The sequence below is a fragment of the Panthera onca genome, chromosome D1 (genome assembly GCF_046562875.1).
Source record: "Panthera onca isolate mPanOnc1 chromosome D1, mPanOnc1 haplotype 2, whole genome shotgun sequence".
Classification (NCBI taxonomy): Eukaryota; Metazoa; Chordata; class Mammalia; order Carnivora; family Felidae; genus Panthera; species Panthera onca.
This window is the reverse complement of record NC_138348.1, coordinates 48,980,701-48,996,986: the sequence shown is the minus strand read 5'-3', so window position 1 is coordinate 48,996,986 and position 16,286 is coordinate 48,980,701. Positions and strand designations below refer to the sequence as shown.

General features: G+C 38.9%; 1 protein-coding gene across 5 annotated transcripts in view; it reads left to right on the top strand.

Moving 5' to 3' along the window:
* The window catches only part of ZNF143 (zinc finger protein 143), a 55,754-nt gene extending 39,755 nt beyond the window's left edge, over positions 1-15,999 (top strand). For all 5 annotated transcript variants that reach the window (XM_078433198.1, XM_078433199.1, XM_078433197.2 and 2 more), the window contains 5 exons: positions 1,229-1,456; positions 4,902-5,050; positions 8,171-8,332; positions 13,620-13,766; positions 14,998-15,999. In XM_078433198.1, coding sequence (XP_078289324.1) covers positions 1,229-1,456; positions 4,902-5,050; positions 8,171-8,332; positions 13,620-13,766; positions 14,998-15,081 — 770 coding nt within the window. In that variant the 3' untranslated portion in view covers positions 15,082-15,999. The remainder of the gene's footprint in view (positions 1-1,228; positions 1,457-4,901; positions 5,051-8,170; positions 8,333-13,619; positions 13,767-14,997) is intronic.
* The last annotated feature ends 287 nt before the right edge of the window (positions 16,000-16,286 follow it).

Here is a 16,286-nt window from a genome sequence, read left to right as displayed (position 1 = left end):
CTCAACACATGTCTCCCATGATCATCTACCAAGATAAGAACTTAACCTTGCCCTAGTTTGAGACTATAGACTGGGCAGAGGACAGGAAGCAATTTCCCATTACTTTATATTCAAGATTTATGTTACAGATTATATTAGTGTGAGATTTTTTTACTATTTATGGGTGGTTTTACTGTGTTTAGAACCATACAAGAAAATGCAGTTATCCAAGGAAGGTATAAAATGAGAATAAAGTAAGACATGCACTTGTATGCACACATGTATGCACATTTTAGAAATTATATGAATATGTCCTTTTAGATTTACTGAAGTGTTCAGACTATGTCTAGTAGACTTTCTAGACCTTTTTTATTATCCTTATAAAACCCTTAGGGAAAGCTGCATTTGTTATAGTAATCATTGCATTTATTATTGTCATTTTTAATACAGCATTAATGTTACTGACTTGTCTAGTTATAGGTAACAATAAATTAGTTTTATCAAAGCTTAGAGTTACCCTGGGCAACATCTCTATCCTTACTTTTCTCATCCCTTGAAATGAAGGGAAGAGTGGTATTCGGGCATGAGATAAGACTTAGAATGTAGACAGCCTTTTGAACAAAGACAAAATCATAGGGAGTCTTTTTTTGTGTTCTGCCTCGTAGCAGTATAGAAAGAGATTGGACAGTTCATTGGGGCACCTGGGTGCTCATTTGGTTAAGTGTCTGACTCTTGGTTTAGACTCCAGTCATGATCTCACAGTTCGTGGATTCGATCCCCAGGTATGGCTCCATGCTGCTGGTGCAGAGCCTGCTTGGGTTCCCTCTCTCTCTCTCTCTCTCTCTCTCTCTCTCTCTCTCTCTCTCTCCTCCACTTGGACTCTCCCAAAATAAATAGATAATAAAACTTAAAAGGGGGGGCGCCTGGGTGGCTCAGTCAGTTGAGCGTCCGACTTTGGCTCAGGTTCATGATCTCGTGGTTTGTGAGTTTGAGCCCCGCGTCAGGCTCTGTGCTGGCAGCTCAGAGCCTGGAGCCTGCTTCGGATTCTGTGTCTCCCTCTCTCTCTGCCCCTACCCCACTTGTGCTCTGTCTCTCTCTATCAAAAATAAATTGTAAAAAAAAAAAAGAGAGATTTGATAGACATCTATTTTTGCCATTAGAGGCTTTTTTTCCCCATGGGAGGAATGGATTGATTATGCCTTCATATATGTAAAAGTTGATTTTTGTGTGTATGTGTGTATGTTCTTAGGTGAAAAGCCATATGTTTGTACAGTCCCTGGATGTGACAAAAGGTTTACAGAATATTCCAGTTTGTACAAACATCATGTTGTTCACACTCATTCCAAACCATACAACTGTAATCACTGTGGGAAGACCTACAAGCAGATCTCCACACTGGCCATGCACAAACGGACGGCCCACAATGACACTGAGCCCATCGAGGAGGAGCAGGAAGCCTTCTTTGAGCCTCCCCCAGGTAAGTGTTCTTTCCAATAAATCTCTCTCTCTGGGAATCAACAGCTACCATAATTTATGATGCATAGCATTTTCTCAGATCATAAAGTTTCATTCAAATAATCACACAAATATATAATTTACAACTGTAATAAGTGGTAGCAAAAAATGGTACTTGGTGCTGTGGGATGTATAAGAAGGGAAGTTAATCTAGCCTGGGAGGTTCTTTTTCTTTTTACCCCTGTTTAGTTCTCCTCTTGTTAAAGAAACAGAAAGATGGGAATAAAATGGATTTAGGATACCCAGCTTGAATTGCTATTTTTCTTCTGAGAAATGGCCAGGCTGTGGTGCCAGACCTCGGTCATGCTTACATACGTGATGAAGGGTTTTTTGCCTCTTGAATGTGGCTTCCGTTTGGCAAGAAAAGCTGTAATTATCCCTAAAGAAGCCCTGGAACCTTCCAACTTTGAGATCACATGTGTTTCAAGTGACAGTGGCCTGAGCTGCAGGAGCAGAGGACCCTGGCACACCTGGAGGCAGAGCAGGGCACGTGTTACCCACTGCCCCCCTGTTGTCTAGAGCAGTCTAGGCTTTGGTTTGAGTTGAAGTTGAGTGATGTGAGTTATTTTGCTGCTTAATAAAGTGACCCCTACATATAATTGGATGTGAATGCAAATAGTTGCAATACATCCCCTGCAAAAGCAGTGTGAGCCTTCTGGTATTTTTAAATTCAGTACAGGTTAGCTAGACACACTTCTTACATAGGTTAAAGTAACAGCTACTACGAGAGATCTAGAGAGTGGATAGGGGTTAATTAGGTGGAGACGCAGGGATTTCGCAGGGAGGGGAAATAAGGAGCAAAGGTAAGAGAACATTCTGAATAGAGGGAATGGCAAATACAAAAAGCCCTGAGGTTGGGGAGAGCAAAGTAAATTGGAGAGACTAAAAGAAGCCTGGCCAGTGTGGCACTTCTGCCTGGGAAGGCAGTATGAAATGAGGCTGGAGAGCAAGGTAGGGGCAGCTAGGCTATTCGGGTGCCCTAAGGATGTTGATCTTAAGCATGAGAATGGCAGAGCACTCCCAAATAACTTTTAGTTGATTCATGTGCTATTCAGTATTGTTGTAAGGAGACAAAAACATTCATTTCATAAGAATAAACTCTTGGGGAAAAAATATTTTAGAGGATCACATTCTATGATATCACGTAAGTAACTTAGCATAGGTAAATAGGTAAACTAAGTGAGTAGGTTTTCTTAAAACAACACACACACCCAATAAAACAAAGCCTGGGCCATCCTCCTATTTCACTGAGTACCTCCTAAACAAAGTAGACTTAAAAATTAAAATAAATCATATTTTCTCCTTCTTATATTGAAGTGTTGGAGAGTAAGGGAAAGGACAGATCATTCACTCCCTGCTGAAATGATTCCCTGTAGTTCTAATTTGTTTTTTCAGATATCTGTCATGTGATGGTGAGAAAATAACAATTCCTTCAGTCCTGAATGCTATAGTACTTTCTAGCCAAAACACTGTAAGTGGGCATGGTTAGAAAACCCAACAACTGCTGAATCCTTGCAGTTAGAAAGTAGGCTTTTTTTTTTTTTTAAATAGGCTGGACAAGCTTAGGTTTTGAAATTCTTCCTTTCTAAAGCCTCTTCAGTCTTTTCCTTTAGTGCTGATTTTTCAGATTGTCTGAATTTCTTGTATTTTAGAAAGTAGTCTGTAATATAATGATACAAATTTTATTTCAAAAATAATAAACAAAGATTATTTTTCCAAGAATAGGGATGGATTTGTACTCCTTTTCTCTTATACAATTCTCTAGGTATGGTAGCCCATTGGAATAATGGTATATAAATAGCTGTGAAACAGAACAAAAAGACATGAAATAATGACTGGAGATTTTACCATGATGACCATAGCCATAGGAGTGCATGCATCAGCCACTAGCTTTTGAGAAGTAGTGTTAAATTAGCATAAGTCCTTCTTTGAAGGAAGAAAAAAACATATTTACCCTCCTTCTGGCTTCCTGGGAGGTGAAAAGTGATGAAAAAATAGATCAGCAGACTTCCTGGTTGCCAAGTATAGCACTAATGGACTGTTGAAATTGCTGTCTACTTGCTGGTTCTTCATGACCTAAGGAAGTGGATGGGTGCTCCTGTTCTGTCCCTTATTAAATGATTAACCTCTCCCCAGATAATGTGCCATTACATTGTCTTTACACAATGTGGTCATTGTGTACTGATGACTTGTGGTCAATCACTTGTGTTAAAGAGTAAGTAATTTAGTATTAGTAGGTTCTGTTTACACACCGTTCTGGTTTTGCGGCTAATGTTTATGAAGATTGTGTTATCATATTTAAAAGCTTCTTAAGTGACTGCAAGAACTTAGCATACTTGCCATGTTGGAAGGGTATTTGCCAGGCAGTCTTCCTGTTCAGTACTCCCCCTGCCCCCCAGCACACATGCACAGTATCACATAATTACTCCAATTAAGAATAAGAGTGGTCTCCCAAAATTAGAATATTTAAATTTGATGTGGAAAGGTTTGGTTTGGTCTGCTTTGATTTGGCTTGGCTTTACAAAAGTAAAGGTAGAGGAATTAAAAGGAGGTGCTAGAAGCCATATGATTTGGACTATAACATGTATACACTTTAATTTGTATAAATGTCTGTCATATTTACAGTATTCTCTGTTTTTGAAATGCAAATCAAAACTATGATGTGATATCACCTCACACCTGTCAGAATGGCTAAAATCAACAACACAAGAAACAACAGGTGTTGGTGAAGATATGGAGGAAAAGGAATCCTTGTGCACTGTTGGTGGGAATGCAAACTGGTGCAGCCACTCTGAAAACAATATGGAGGTTCCTCAAAAAGTTAAAAATAGAGCTATTTTTAATCCAGCAATGACACTACTGGCTATTTACCTAAAGAATACAAAAACACTAATTCAGAGTGTTATACCAGCACACTGAAATATTATTCAGCCATAAAAAAGAATGAAATCTTGCCATGTGCAATGACATGGATGGAGCTAGAGAGTATTATGCTAAGTGAAATAAGTCAGAGAAAGAGAAATACCATACGATTTTACTCATATGTGAAATTTAAGAAACAAAACAAGCAAAGAGAAAGAGAGACAAATCAAGAAACAGGATCTTAACTCTGGAGACCAAACTGATGGTTACCAGAGGACAGGTGGATGGGGGATTACATAGGTGACAGAGATTAAGGAGAGCATTTGTCATGATGAGCACCAGATGATGTATGGAATTGTTGAGTCACTGTATTGTACACCTGAAACAAATACAACACTGTGTGTTAACTGGAATTAAAGTAAAAACTTGGGGAAAAAGTAAATATTCAAAGTGATAAAAAAAAAGAAAGAAAGAAAGAAAATATCCTCTGTTTTCTAAACAGCTTGCTTGGTTGGTCAAATAAATGATTCATTTGTTTTAAATAGGTCAAAATGAAGATGTTCTTAAAGGGTCCCAGATCACATATGTTACAGGTGTAGAAGGGGATGATGTTGTGTCTACACAAGTAGCCACAGTAACCCAGTCTGGGTTGAGTCAACAAGTTACACTCATATCCCAGGATGGGACTCAGCATGTAAGTATCCACCAAAAGCCAAACAAGTTAAATATTGTTTCTCTGAACATGGGCATGAAAGGCAGGTTGGGCCTTAATCGAGGAAAGCCTTGAATATCAGCTTGCAAGCAATGCTAGATCTCCCGAAGGCTTTCTAGTAGTCTGCTGAAAGAGGCTACATACAGGAACATTAGGAGAGACAGCATGGTTGTGAGTCCAGCATTCCCATGGTGTTATTGGCATAGCTCAAAGGTGAGGTGGTAGAAGTCAGAACCACAGTGAAATGGAGGGCTTGAAAAGTAAAGGATCTGTGTGAAAATATAATTCAGAGAAAGGATAGGATTTAGTAGCTGATTAGATCCAGGAGGTGAGATTGAGAAACCAACAGAGCCTTGGCTGAGGGGTTGATCATTAAAAGATCCTGGGAAGTCAGTGATGGGCAAAACTTATAAAATTTCCAAAGTGTGTCTGTCTCCCTCCCTGGAGTCATGGAAGTTCACTTAACTTATCTCCCAGAATTCATAGAAAGGTATCTTGATTTCCCCAGGAAAAGCAGTATAATGGTTATTCTCTGAACGTTTCTAGATGCCACTAGCCTAAAATAATCCAGACTTGATTTTATTTTTATTTTTATTTATTTTTTTTTTAAATTTTTTTTCCAACGTTTTTTTATTTATTTTTGGGACAGAGAGAGACAGAGCATGAACGGGGGAGGGGCAGAGAGAGAGGGAGACACAGAATCGGAAACAGGCTCCAGGCTCCGAGCCATCAGCCCAGAGCCTGACGCGGGGCTCGAACTCACGGACCGCGAGATCGTGACCTGGCTGAAGTCGGACGCTTAACCGACTGCGCCACCCAGGCGCTCCTTGATTTTATTTTTAGGCTCCAACTAAGGTTGTCTTAGTACCTGGTAGAAATGAGCATATGGGGTTCTTTATCCTCCTATAACTGTCTTTTCCATGGAGAACTCTCTCCTTACTTGTCTCTCTCAGAGCTTACCTCCCATGATGAATCTGCCCTTTGTGTTGATAACTGTTACCATGCTGATGCTAACTAGGAAGCAGCACATATTCAGGATTGGAAAATTAAAAGTGCTTGTACCATCCCATTCATTCCCTTCCCCCTCACTTTTGATGGCACTAATTCCTCACCCTCACAGTATTCTTTGTCCACTGATTGCTGTGCAAGATTAAACATATTTACTAACCCGGTTTTAATTTAGCATCAATCCTAAGACTTTTTCTTGAATTAGATCGTCACAGACAGAGGCCCTCTGGAAGTAATGTGATGTAACCTCCCTCCCTCCCTCCCTCCCAAGAGAATTCCCCTCTCCAGGAGCCCCCAAACAGATAAGGCAGTTTCAAAAGAAGCAGCCTGTTCCATTGTTGGGTAATTCTAATGTTTATCAGACTGGAACCTCCTGCTATGTCAGCCACTCCTGGTTTCTCTCTGACCACATAAAGTGAGCCTCATCCCCCTTCATGTGTTCCAGAGCAGCTATTTTCCTTATCCCGATGTATTTTCTCCAGATGTAACCTTCCCATTTCCTTCAGGGATTAGATTTCTCTTCCATTCCTTTAGTCAGTTAAATAACAAACATTTATGGAATGTCTACCCAATGCCAGATACTTTGGTAGGCTGAATGTGGGGAATATAGGAAGGGGGGGTATCATAGTCGAGGAGAGAGATATTTCTAAATGAACAATAACCTCTTATGATGGGTATGTAATTGAGGAATGTGTAAAGTGCAGTGGCAGCCTGGAGGAAGGAGTAAATGATTATTCCTGAAGGAACCTTGGAGACCCTTTTAGAGAATGGCCATTTAGTTGGATCTTTTTTTTTTTGTTAACATTTATTCATTTTTTCGAGACAGAGAGAGACCGAGCACGAGTGGGGGAGGGGCAGAGAGAGAGGGAGTCACAGAATCTGAAGCAGGCTCCAGGCTCCAAGCTGTGAGCACAAAGCCCAATGCAGGGCTTGAACTCACGGACAGCGAGATCATGACCTGAGCTGTAGTTGGATGCTTAACTGACTGAGCCACCCGGGTGCCCCCCATTTAGTTGGATCTTGAGGAGTTTTCATGTGTTTGGCAGGCAGAGTGAAGGGAAGGGAAAAGCCAGGAAAATAGAAGAGAATATGACACTCTGGGACTGCAAATGATTAGTTGTGGCTGGAATGCCAGATGCTGGTTTAGAAGTAGTGGAAGATGAGTCTACAGATGCTGTTAAAGGCCAGATTGCAAAAGGTCATGAATACCATGTAAAAAGTCTAAACTCTAGTGATGGGGGGCCCTGGGGATTTGAACAGGGAGCATAATGAAATTTGTTCTTTTAAAAAGGTGTCAAGGTAGAGGATGGCTTAAGAAAGGGTTAGACTGGATACCTAAAAAGAAGTTGTATTATTGTGGAAAGTCAGACAAGGAAAAAGTAAGGGTGTAAATTGGCAGTAGAGATGGAGAGGAGGAAGTGCATTTAAGAAATAGCTTGGGGCGCCTGGGTGACTCAATCGGTTAAGCGTCCAACTCTTTTTTTTTTTTTTTTAAGTTTATTTATTTATTTTGAGAGAGATAGCATGAGCAGGGGAAGAGCAGAGAGAGAAGGAGACAGAGAATCCCAAGCAGGCTCCATGCAAGTAGCACAAAGAGCCCCACACGGGGTTCGAATCCACGAAACCATGAGATCACGACCTGAGCCAAAATCAAGAGTCAGATGCTTAACCAACTGAGCCATCCAGGTGCCCCAGGCATCCAACTCTTGATCTCAGCTAGGTCTTGATCTCAGGGCCATGAGTTCAAGCCCTGTGTTAGGCTCTGAACTGGGCGTGAAGTCTACTTTAAATAAAGAAAGAAAGAATCAGTTTGGGGATACCTAACTGGCTCAGTCAGTAGGACATGCAACCCCTGATCTCTTGATCTTGGGGTTATTAGTTGGAACCCCATGTTGGACATAAAGATGACTTAAAAATAAAATCTTTAAAAAATAAAAAGTTTTTCTGACGATCTCTTTCTAAAGAGTTTATTCCATTATAGAATTCTTATTTGCTCCACAGAGTAGACTTATTTAAGGACTAGGCCTAGTCCTTACTAAAAATTGCCAAATAGAACAAGAAACAGACTGATATGTAAAATGCATTGTGTTGCAGGTCAACATATCTCAAGCTGACATGCAAGCCATTGGCAATACCATCACGATGGTAACGCAGGATGGCACACCTATCACGGTCCCAGCTCACGACGCAGTCATCTCCTCGGCAGGAACGCACTCTGTTGCTATGGTTACTGCTGAGGGCACAGAAGGGCAGCAGGTGATTGCTATTTTTTTATATTAATCAATACATATATCATTATCAAAACTATTTCATAGATACACAGGGTGGTGTGGTGGTTAATCTCACACACTTTGGATTGAATTCCAGTTTTACGGCTTATTAGCCACATGACCTTCTGAGTCTGAGGTTTTCCTGCTCTGTAAAACAGGAGTGATTGTAGCATCTACACCATGAGGTTGATATAAGGATTGAATGAGATAATACGTACATAGTACTTAATATAAAGCCTAGGTATATATTAAGGGTTCATTAATGGTTCATAAAGTGTTCACCAGATACTTAGGAAAAATTCATCAGCAAAGTTTATTTAATATTTTGAATAATATAGTCACATAGTTCAAAAATCAAAAAGTATATACAGGTATGCAGTGAAAAGTCTCCCTCCTACCCCTGCCTCCATCAACCTCGTTCTTGCCTCCATAGAGATAATCCACTGTTATTAGTTTCTTGTGTAGTCTTCCAGCCATTCATTAGGCATATACAAATAAATAGAAATAGTCCTCTTCTCCACTTTTGTTTTTCTTATGGTAGTAAACTATACTGTTCTTCACCTTGGGTTTTTTTTTTTTAACTTAATGATACATCTAGAAAATGTTTCTATTTCATTATGTAGAGAGCTTCCTCATTCTTTTTTAAAGCTGTCTCATATTTTACTCTATGAACACCCTAATCGAAGTCTTGTGCTGTTTCAAACATGTAACTTTGTGTGCTCATGTGATTTTGCATATGGGTGAGTATGTCTGCCAGGTAAATCCTAGAGAGGAGTTGCTGGGTGAAAAGATACATGCATTTGTAATTGGGGTAAGTAGTGCCAAGCTTCCCTTCTAGTGTTGTACAGTCCACAGTACCACCAGCAGCATTCGAGAGCGCCTCTTCCCTTCTGTATAGTCAATACAGAGGTACCAAACTTTTGGATTTTTGCCAATCTCATGTATCTCTCTGTAGTTTTAGTTTTTCATTTCCCTTAAAATCCATGATATTAATACATTTTACATCTTCTTGTACTATGCTGACAGCAATGTTGAGATTCACTGCAGGTACCTTACCATGTTCAGTGAAAGAGTCTGTCAAAATTAGTAGCTCTCATTCATTTATAAATTCAATACCATCACAATCAAAATTCCAGAGGCTTTTTTGAAGATATTAAATAATCTCACTTTAAAATATACATGAAAATGGAAAGGACCTATGATAAACAAAACAAGAAAAAAGAACAAGGTTGAAAGAAAGTCTTCTATACCTTGAAATACAAAACTCAGAATCATAAAGATTCTAGAAGAGAAGTGAATACTTTTGCAAACTTGGCTAAAGATTTCCTAAAAATGCACTACCAAGGAAAGAAAAAAACATAAATTGAACTTCGTCAAAATTAACTCTGCTCACCAAAAGACACCATTAAGAAAAGCCTCAAACTGGGAAAAAGGTAAGATAAGCCTCTTAAGAAGAAGATAAGCCTCAAACTGAGAAAAACATTCACGCTATATATATCTAACAGTGGAATTGAGAATAGGTAACAAACTTCTACAAATCAACAATAAAAAGATGAATAATAGGCCATAAAAAATGAGCAAAATTAATTAAAAATGTATGTTTTGAGGCGGGTGGGTGCACAAGTGAGCAAGGGGCAGAGAGAGAATCCCAGGAGGTGCAGAGAGGGAGAGAGAGAGTGTGAGAGAGAGTGAAGTGGGGCTCACCCGAAGCGGGGCATGGGCTCCTGAGCTGTGAGATCATGACCTAAGCTAAAGTCAGATGCTTAATGACTGAGCCACCCAGGCACCCTAAATAAAAAATTTTTTAATGAGCAGATCATTTGACCACTCACTTGAACAGACCTCTCATAAAAGAAGACTCAAGAACGGCCAATGACACAAAAAAGTGCTCAAAATGACTAAAATAAAAAAGACTTGACTAACATTTGGTAAAGATACGAAGCAGCTAAAATATTTGTACATGCTAGTGGGAGTGTAAAATGATACAACCACTTTGAAGAACTGTTTGGTGGTTTCTTATACTCCACGACCCAGCAATTCCACTAGAATACATATTATACGATTTCACTTACATGAAATCCAAGAACAGACCAAACAAATCCATGGTGATAGAAATCAGAAAATGCTGCTTGACTGGGGGAAGGAAATTGATGGAATGGAATATGAAGGAACTGTTCTCTATTTTGTTTTAGGTGGTGGTTCCACAGATGTATCTAACTGTCAAAACTCAACAGAACACCTAAAGATTCATGCATTTTTATTGTTTGCTAATTATACCCGATGCAAAAACAGAAACTAACTCGAAACCCAGCCACTAGCTTTCAGGCTGTCTTACGGAATGGTCCCAGTCATTTCCATGGCTCTAGGATTCCTGGATTGGGTGTATGACACAGCCTGGGTAAATACACCTTGTACCAGTTATAGTTGCAGGTCTGTAAGAATACTGGCCCTAAACCAAGCATTCTTTTGTAGCTTATCTGTAGCCTGGGGACTAGGAAAATTTTAGGAGAGGCGGTTTTGAGGGCTGGAATGAAGGCAGGCAGCTTTCAGCAAGCAGGGATATCACAACAGGAGCGGGGGTTTCCCTTGAGGACCAGCTGCTGCCACATCTCCTTCTGCTGCAACTGTAGGCCATTGGGCAGCTGATGACTATCCACTTGGGGTGTCCAGACACCACCTTTGAATTATCTGTAACCCTTAAATTACCTATTTCTTTACATGCACAGGAAGAAAGCAGGTGGTCTTTCCCTGCCTTTTTTTTTTTTTTTTTTTTTTAAATTAAGGTCATTGGATTTCTTAGCCTCAGTTTTCCAGGTGCCTTGAAAACCTAGTTCGCAGGTACAGACAGTATCTATTTTTTGTTAATTTTTTTTGTTAATTTCAGGTTATAAAAGTAATATCTATTCTTAATGTAATAGAATAAAGAGTCTAGAAGTAAACCATCAAATATATAGTCCATTAAATCTCAACAATTAAAATTTGACTAGTGGGAAAGGATGGTCTTTTAAACAAATGGTGCTGGTAAAAAAAATATCCACGTGAGAAGGAATGATGTTGGACCCTTACCTTATATCATATATAAAGATTAACTTTTTGGAAGAAAACATAGATGAAAATCTTCATGATATTGGATTGGGAAATTATTTCTTATGTATGACAGTTATTTCTTATGTATCACAGCAGAGGCAATGAAAGAAGAATAGATAAATTAAACTTGTTAAAAATGAAAAACTTTGTGCATTAAAGGCTACTACCAGGAGAGTGAAAAGACATTCTACATAATGAGAGAAAATATTTGCAAATTATGTATCTGATAAGGATTAATATTTAGAATAAAGACTTCCTATAACTCAGCAACAAAAAAACAAGCAATCCAATTTAAACATGAGCAAAGGACTTGAATAGACATTTCTCCAAGGAGTTTTACAGATGGCCAATTAGCATATGAAAAGATGCTCAACATCATTAGTTATTAGGGAAACACAAATCAAAACCACAGTGAGATACCACTTCACCCCCATTAGTTTAGGCTGTTATCCAGAAAACAGTACCAAGTGTTGACGAAGATGCAGAGACATCTTGTGGATTGCTCACAGGAATGTAAAACGGTGCCAGTACTGTGGAAAACAGTATAGCAGTTCCTCAAAGAGTTGACCATAGTGAGCATCTGGCTGGCTCAGTTGGTACAGTATGCAACTCTTGATCTTGGGGTCATGAGTTCAAGCCCCACATCGGTCTTAGAGCCAACATAAAAAAAAAAAAAAAAAAAAGTTGACATAGAACTACATATGATCCACTAATACCACTTGCAGATATATTTCCAGAAGAATTAAAAATAGAGATGCAAACTAAAAATCAGCTATAATCTTTTGTTGTAAAATAACTAGTCTCAACATTTAGGACTACTTACTTCGTGTGTGTGTGTGTGTGTGTGTGTGTGTGTGTGTGTGTGTGTATGTATGTATACAGAATTAGGATTATAATTTTGTATGCCTGTCATCCATCTAACACTACATTCTGAGCACTTTCTCATACCAATTAAATGTTCTTGTAAAAGGATTCTTATCATTTGTAAAATAATCTATCAAATGGAACTCATTAACTCATTCCACAAACATAAATTGTTGCATAAGCCTTTGATTATCTTCATAGGAACAAACTCTAGCATGGAATTACTGGATTAATGATATAAAGTATTTGAAGCTGTTTGCTACATACTGCCAATTTTTCTTCCAAAAAGTTTTAACAATTGCACCATGGATCTAAAAGCTTTCTTGGTTCACTGTACTCTTCTTGCTAGCATTGAAGATTTTTAACATACTTGTGTAATTTACAAGCAGAAGTTGAATTCTGTTTTTATTTTCATTTGTCTGACCATTAACGAGGTTGAACATGTTTTTCAGATCGACTCACAATCTATTTTTTCTTAATTGAGGTAAAATTTACAGTGAAATATACAAATTTTAAATTTACAATTCAGTGAGTTGTTACACATACACACACATATAACACCATCCCCAACATTTTCATCACCCCCAGAAAGTTCCCTTGTCATCCCTTCCAGTCAATCCCTAGTCTTTTCAGTTTTCCTAGTTAAATGGAAATCTAATTTTAAGTCCCAACAGGTAGGGGTGCCCGGGTGGCTGAGTTGGTTAAGCGTCTGACTCCTGATTTCATCTCAGGTCACGATCCCAGGGTTGTGGGATTGACCCCCACCTTAGGCTCTGTGCTGAGCATGGAGCCTGTTTAAGATTCTCTCTCTCCCTCTACCCCTCTCTCCTGCTCATTCTCTCTATATATAAAATTTTTTAAAAGTTTTTTTTAATAAAAAAAAATGCATCAGGTAAACAAGAGAAAATAGTATATATTATGTTTCACTGATCCCAACTCAGGAATAAATAGACATTTGAGATATGAATTATTCTACATGTGTAACATACCAAGCAGCCACTTAGGGTAGGAGATCCTAAGCATGGTCACGTCTGTCCTGGTTAATGAAGCCTGGTGTAGCAGACCTACCTGCCAAGTGTCCTCTACCCTGTTATGTCATTGGTTCACATAAGCTTAGATAAATGCCTTCTTTTTGAGCCTCAACTTCTTCAAACAAAAAAGAGTCTAAGATAGACAATATAGAAGTTCTCTTCCAACTTTAGGCTTCTACAAGTCTGTGGTCAGAAGGGAGTTTTTCCTTTCAAATTTCAAGACAGTCCCTTGCATTAAATGGAGTTTAATGTATTTAATCATAGCTTTATTTTGTGTATTTTTTGTTTAAGGTTGCAATTGTGGCTCAGGACTTGGCAGCATTCCATACTGCCTCATCCGAAATGGGGCATCAACAGCACAGCCATCATTTAGTAACCACAGAAACCAGACCTCTGACCTTAGTGGCAACATCCAATGGCACCCAGATTGCAGTTCAGGTGAGTTCTGTAGCAGCTGTCCTCAGTCAACAGGAAGGAGAGCTACTTCCTAGCTCTCAACCTTGCACATTGTGCTTTATTCAGAACCTTTAGGGGAGGCTGGGGACAGATTAATCTGTGTCACTTAGCCACTAGAAGGAAATTGCTGTGTTTGAGGTGGTTTCAAAGAGACTGGCACTTTGTTCGCTATTATCTTTACATTTTTTAGGGGGATTTATAGTAAGAAAAACAAAGCTTCTGGTATACATCCCAGTATGTACCCAGCCAGCTATCTTTACTTTCAAAATAAGTCTAATTAGGCAGGATTCTGTAAAGCACTTGGAAATGAACCTAGTATAAACGTAGACCCAAATTAGTCCTCTGAGAATCACTGCACAGCCCTATTTTATGTTGGGGGAACATCAGAAGACAGAAGAAACTATTCTTGGGGAAGTCACTGGATTCAGGCAGACAGTCTAGAATACAGATTACCTTTCCTTGGGAAGAGTCGTTTTTCATGTATTTACTTGGAAAAGAGTTAGAACACACTCAGGAAAATGCCAACCATTGTTTTTAATTTAGTTTATGGTATAGAAGCTAAAGACTCAGGAAGCTCTCTGAATACCTCCATTGGAAAAGATGAGCATCTTTTGTCCATTGCATGAGTGAAGGTTTATCAGAGTCCTAAAGGAAGAGGTGCCTGGTGGCTCAGTTGGTTAAGCATCTGACTCTTGATTTCGGCTCAGGTCATGGTCTCACAGTTTGTGAGTTCGAGCCCACGTCGGGACTCTGGGCCGATGGTACGGAGCTTGTTTGGGATTCTCTCTCTCCCCTCTTCTCTGCCCCTCCCTTGCTGTCTCTCTCTCTCTCTCTCTCTCTCTCTCTCTCTCAAAATAAATATATAAGCTTAAAAGATACAAGCTTAAATAACATAAGCTTAAAAGAAAATCCTAAAGAAAGATGGAGCGCCTGGCTGACTCAGTAGGTAAAGCATGCAATTCTCAGTCTCAGGGTCATGAGGTTCAAGCTGCAGGTTGGGCACGGAGCCTACTTAAACAAAACAAAACTGCAAAATCCTAAAGTAAGAAACTACATTATTCTCCTGCAAGAATTTTTTGTGTGCTCTTAATGATTGGATCAGCAGTCGTATCTTAACGAGTCCAGGTGTCAGAATTACAGAGATTTTACTTCGGGCATATACTGTTTCTTCGGTATTATCTTGACTGTGGCTTTGTGTCTGTTCCTGTTTCAGCTTGGAGAACAGCCATCTCTGGAAGAAGCCATCAGAATAGCATCTAGGATCCAACAAGGAGAAACACCAGGGTTGGATGATTAATCCTCAGAACAGTGGAGCATCGCAGCAGGAGGAGCCTTTCGTCTTCGGGCAGCAGACACCCAGGAACCCGGGCCCAGGAAAATTAGAATTTTTCCATTCCTGAAATACTGTACACGTTTTTATGCAAGAGTGGAGAACATTTTATTCTTGACACTTTTGTGTATATAACCCTTGGAATAGATTCCCAAACTGATTCATTGTGTACAAGGATGTATGAAATTAGGGCAATACAGTAAATTTTCATGTTACTCTTTTATCAGTTCACAAACTCCTAGAGTCCACATGCAAGATCAGCAAAGTCTTATGGAGTCTTATGATGGATTTTTAACTTACTGTGACAAATAAAATAAAGGCTGTATCTAAAATGTTAAAGGTTCTATACTTCAAACAATCAATTCCAGAAGCCATCATGGATAATAAAGGATGTAAAGCCTTCAAATATTTCCCCAAGTTAATAGAGTGTCTGCAGTTTTTGTTCTACTGTATACGTGTCTGGTTTTTTTTTTGTACCTCACGGTTTGAAAACTATTCATTATAGTTTTCCATCCCTGTTAAAATACCAACTCTTCAAGCTGAAATGCTAATTATATTGAATTGGATCCATTACATTGGATTATGTATAAAATGAGAAAGTTTGGTTATTTAAAATTAAAAAGTTAAATCCAGTGCTTTGGTTTTGTTAAAGATTTTACTTAGCGTTCAGTTTTTTTTGTTACTGTTTTTTAAAAATAACTATCAAAGTTTGACCATAGGCTGGAGCCCGGGATAGTAGTGCTGTAATTGGACATGGCTTTCCTCTGAAAATTAGGTTAGTGGGTCCGTGTAAATTATTTATTTTTGCTTATGTACTTTTGTTTTAAAGCTTATTTACCCTAAAGTTTATTATTAATTTTGAATACAGCAATTTTTAAAATGTTACCTTTATATTTGTTTTATTAACGTGGTATGGGTGTGGGAGAGAGTGTGGTAGAAAAGAGCACAAATGCCATCAGTTATAACCCAACACACATATTGAGAGTATATTGTTTATCAAGACAGAATAAGTATTTTTTCATACATTGTTATGCTCTTCTAACAGTTTTGTGAGATATACGGGATTTATTACCCCCATTATCCCCATTTATACAAGGAGAAACAGAGGGTCCAAAGAAGTTGTGTCTCCACCCAGGCCCTCTGTGAAGAGGCAAGGCAAAGACTTGAGAACC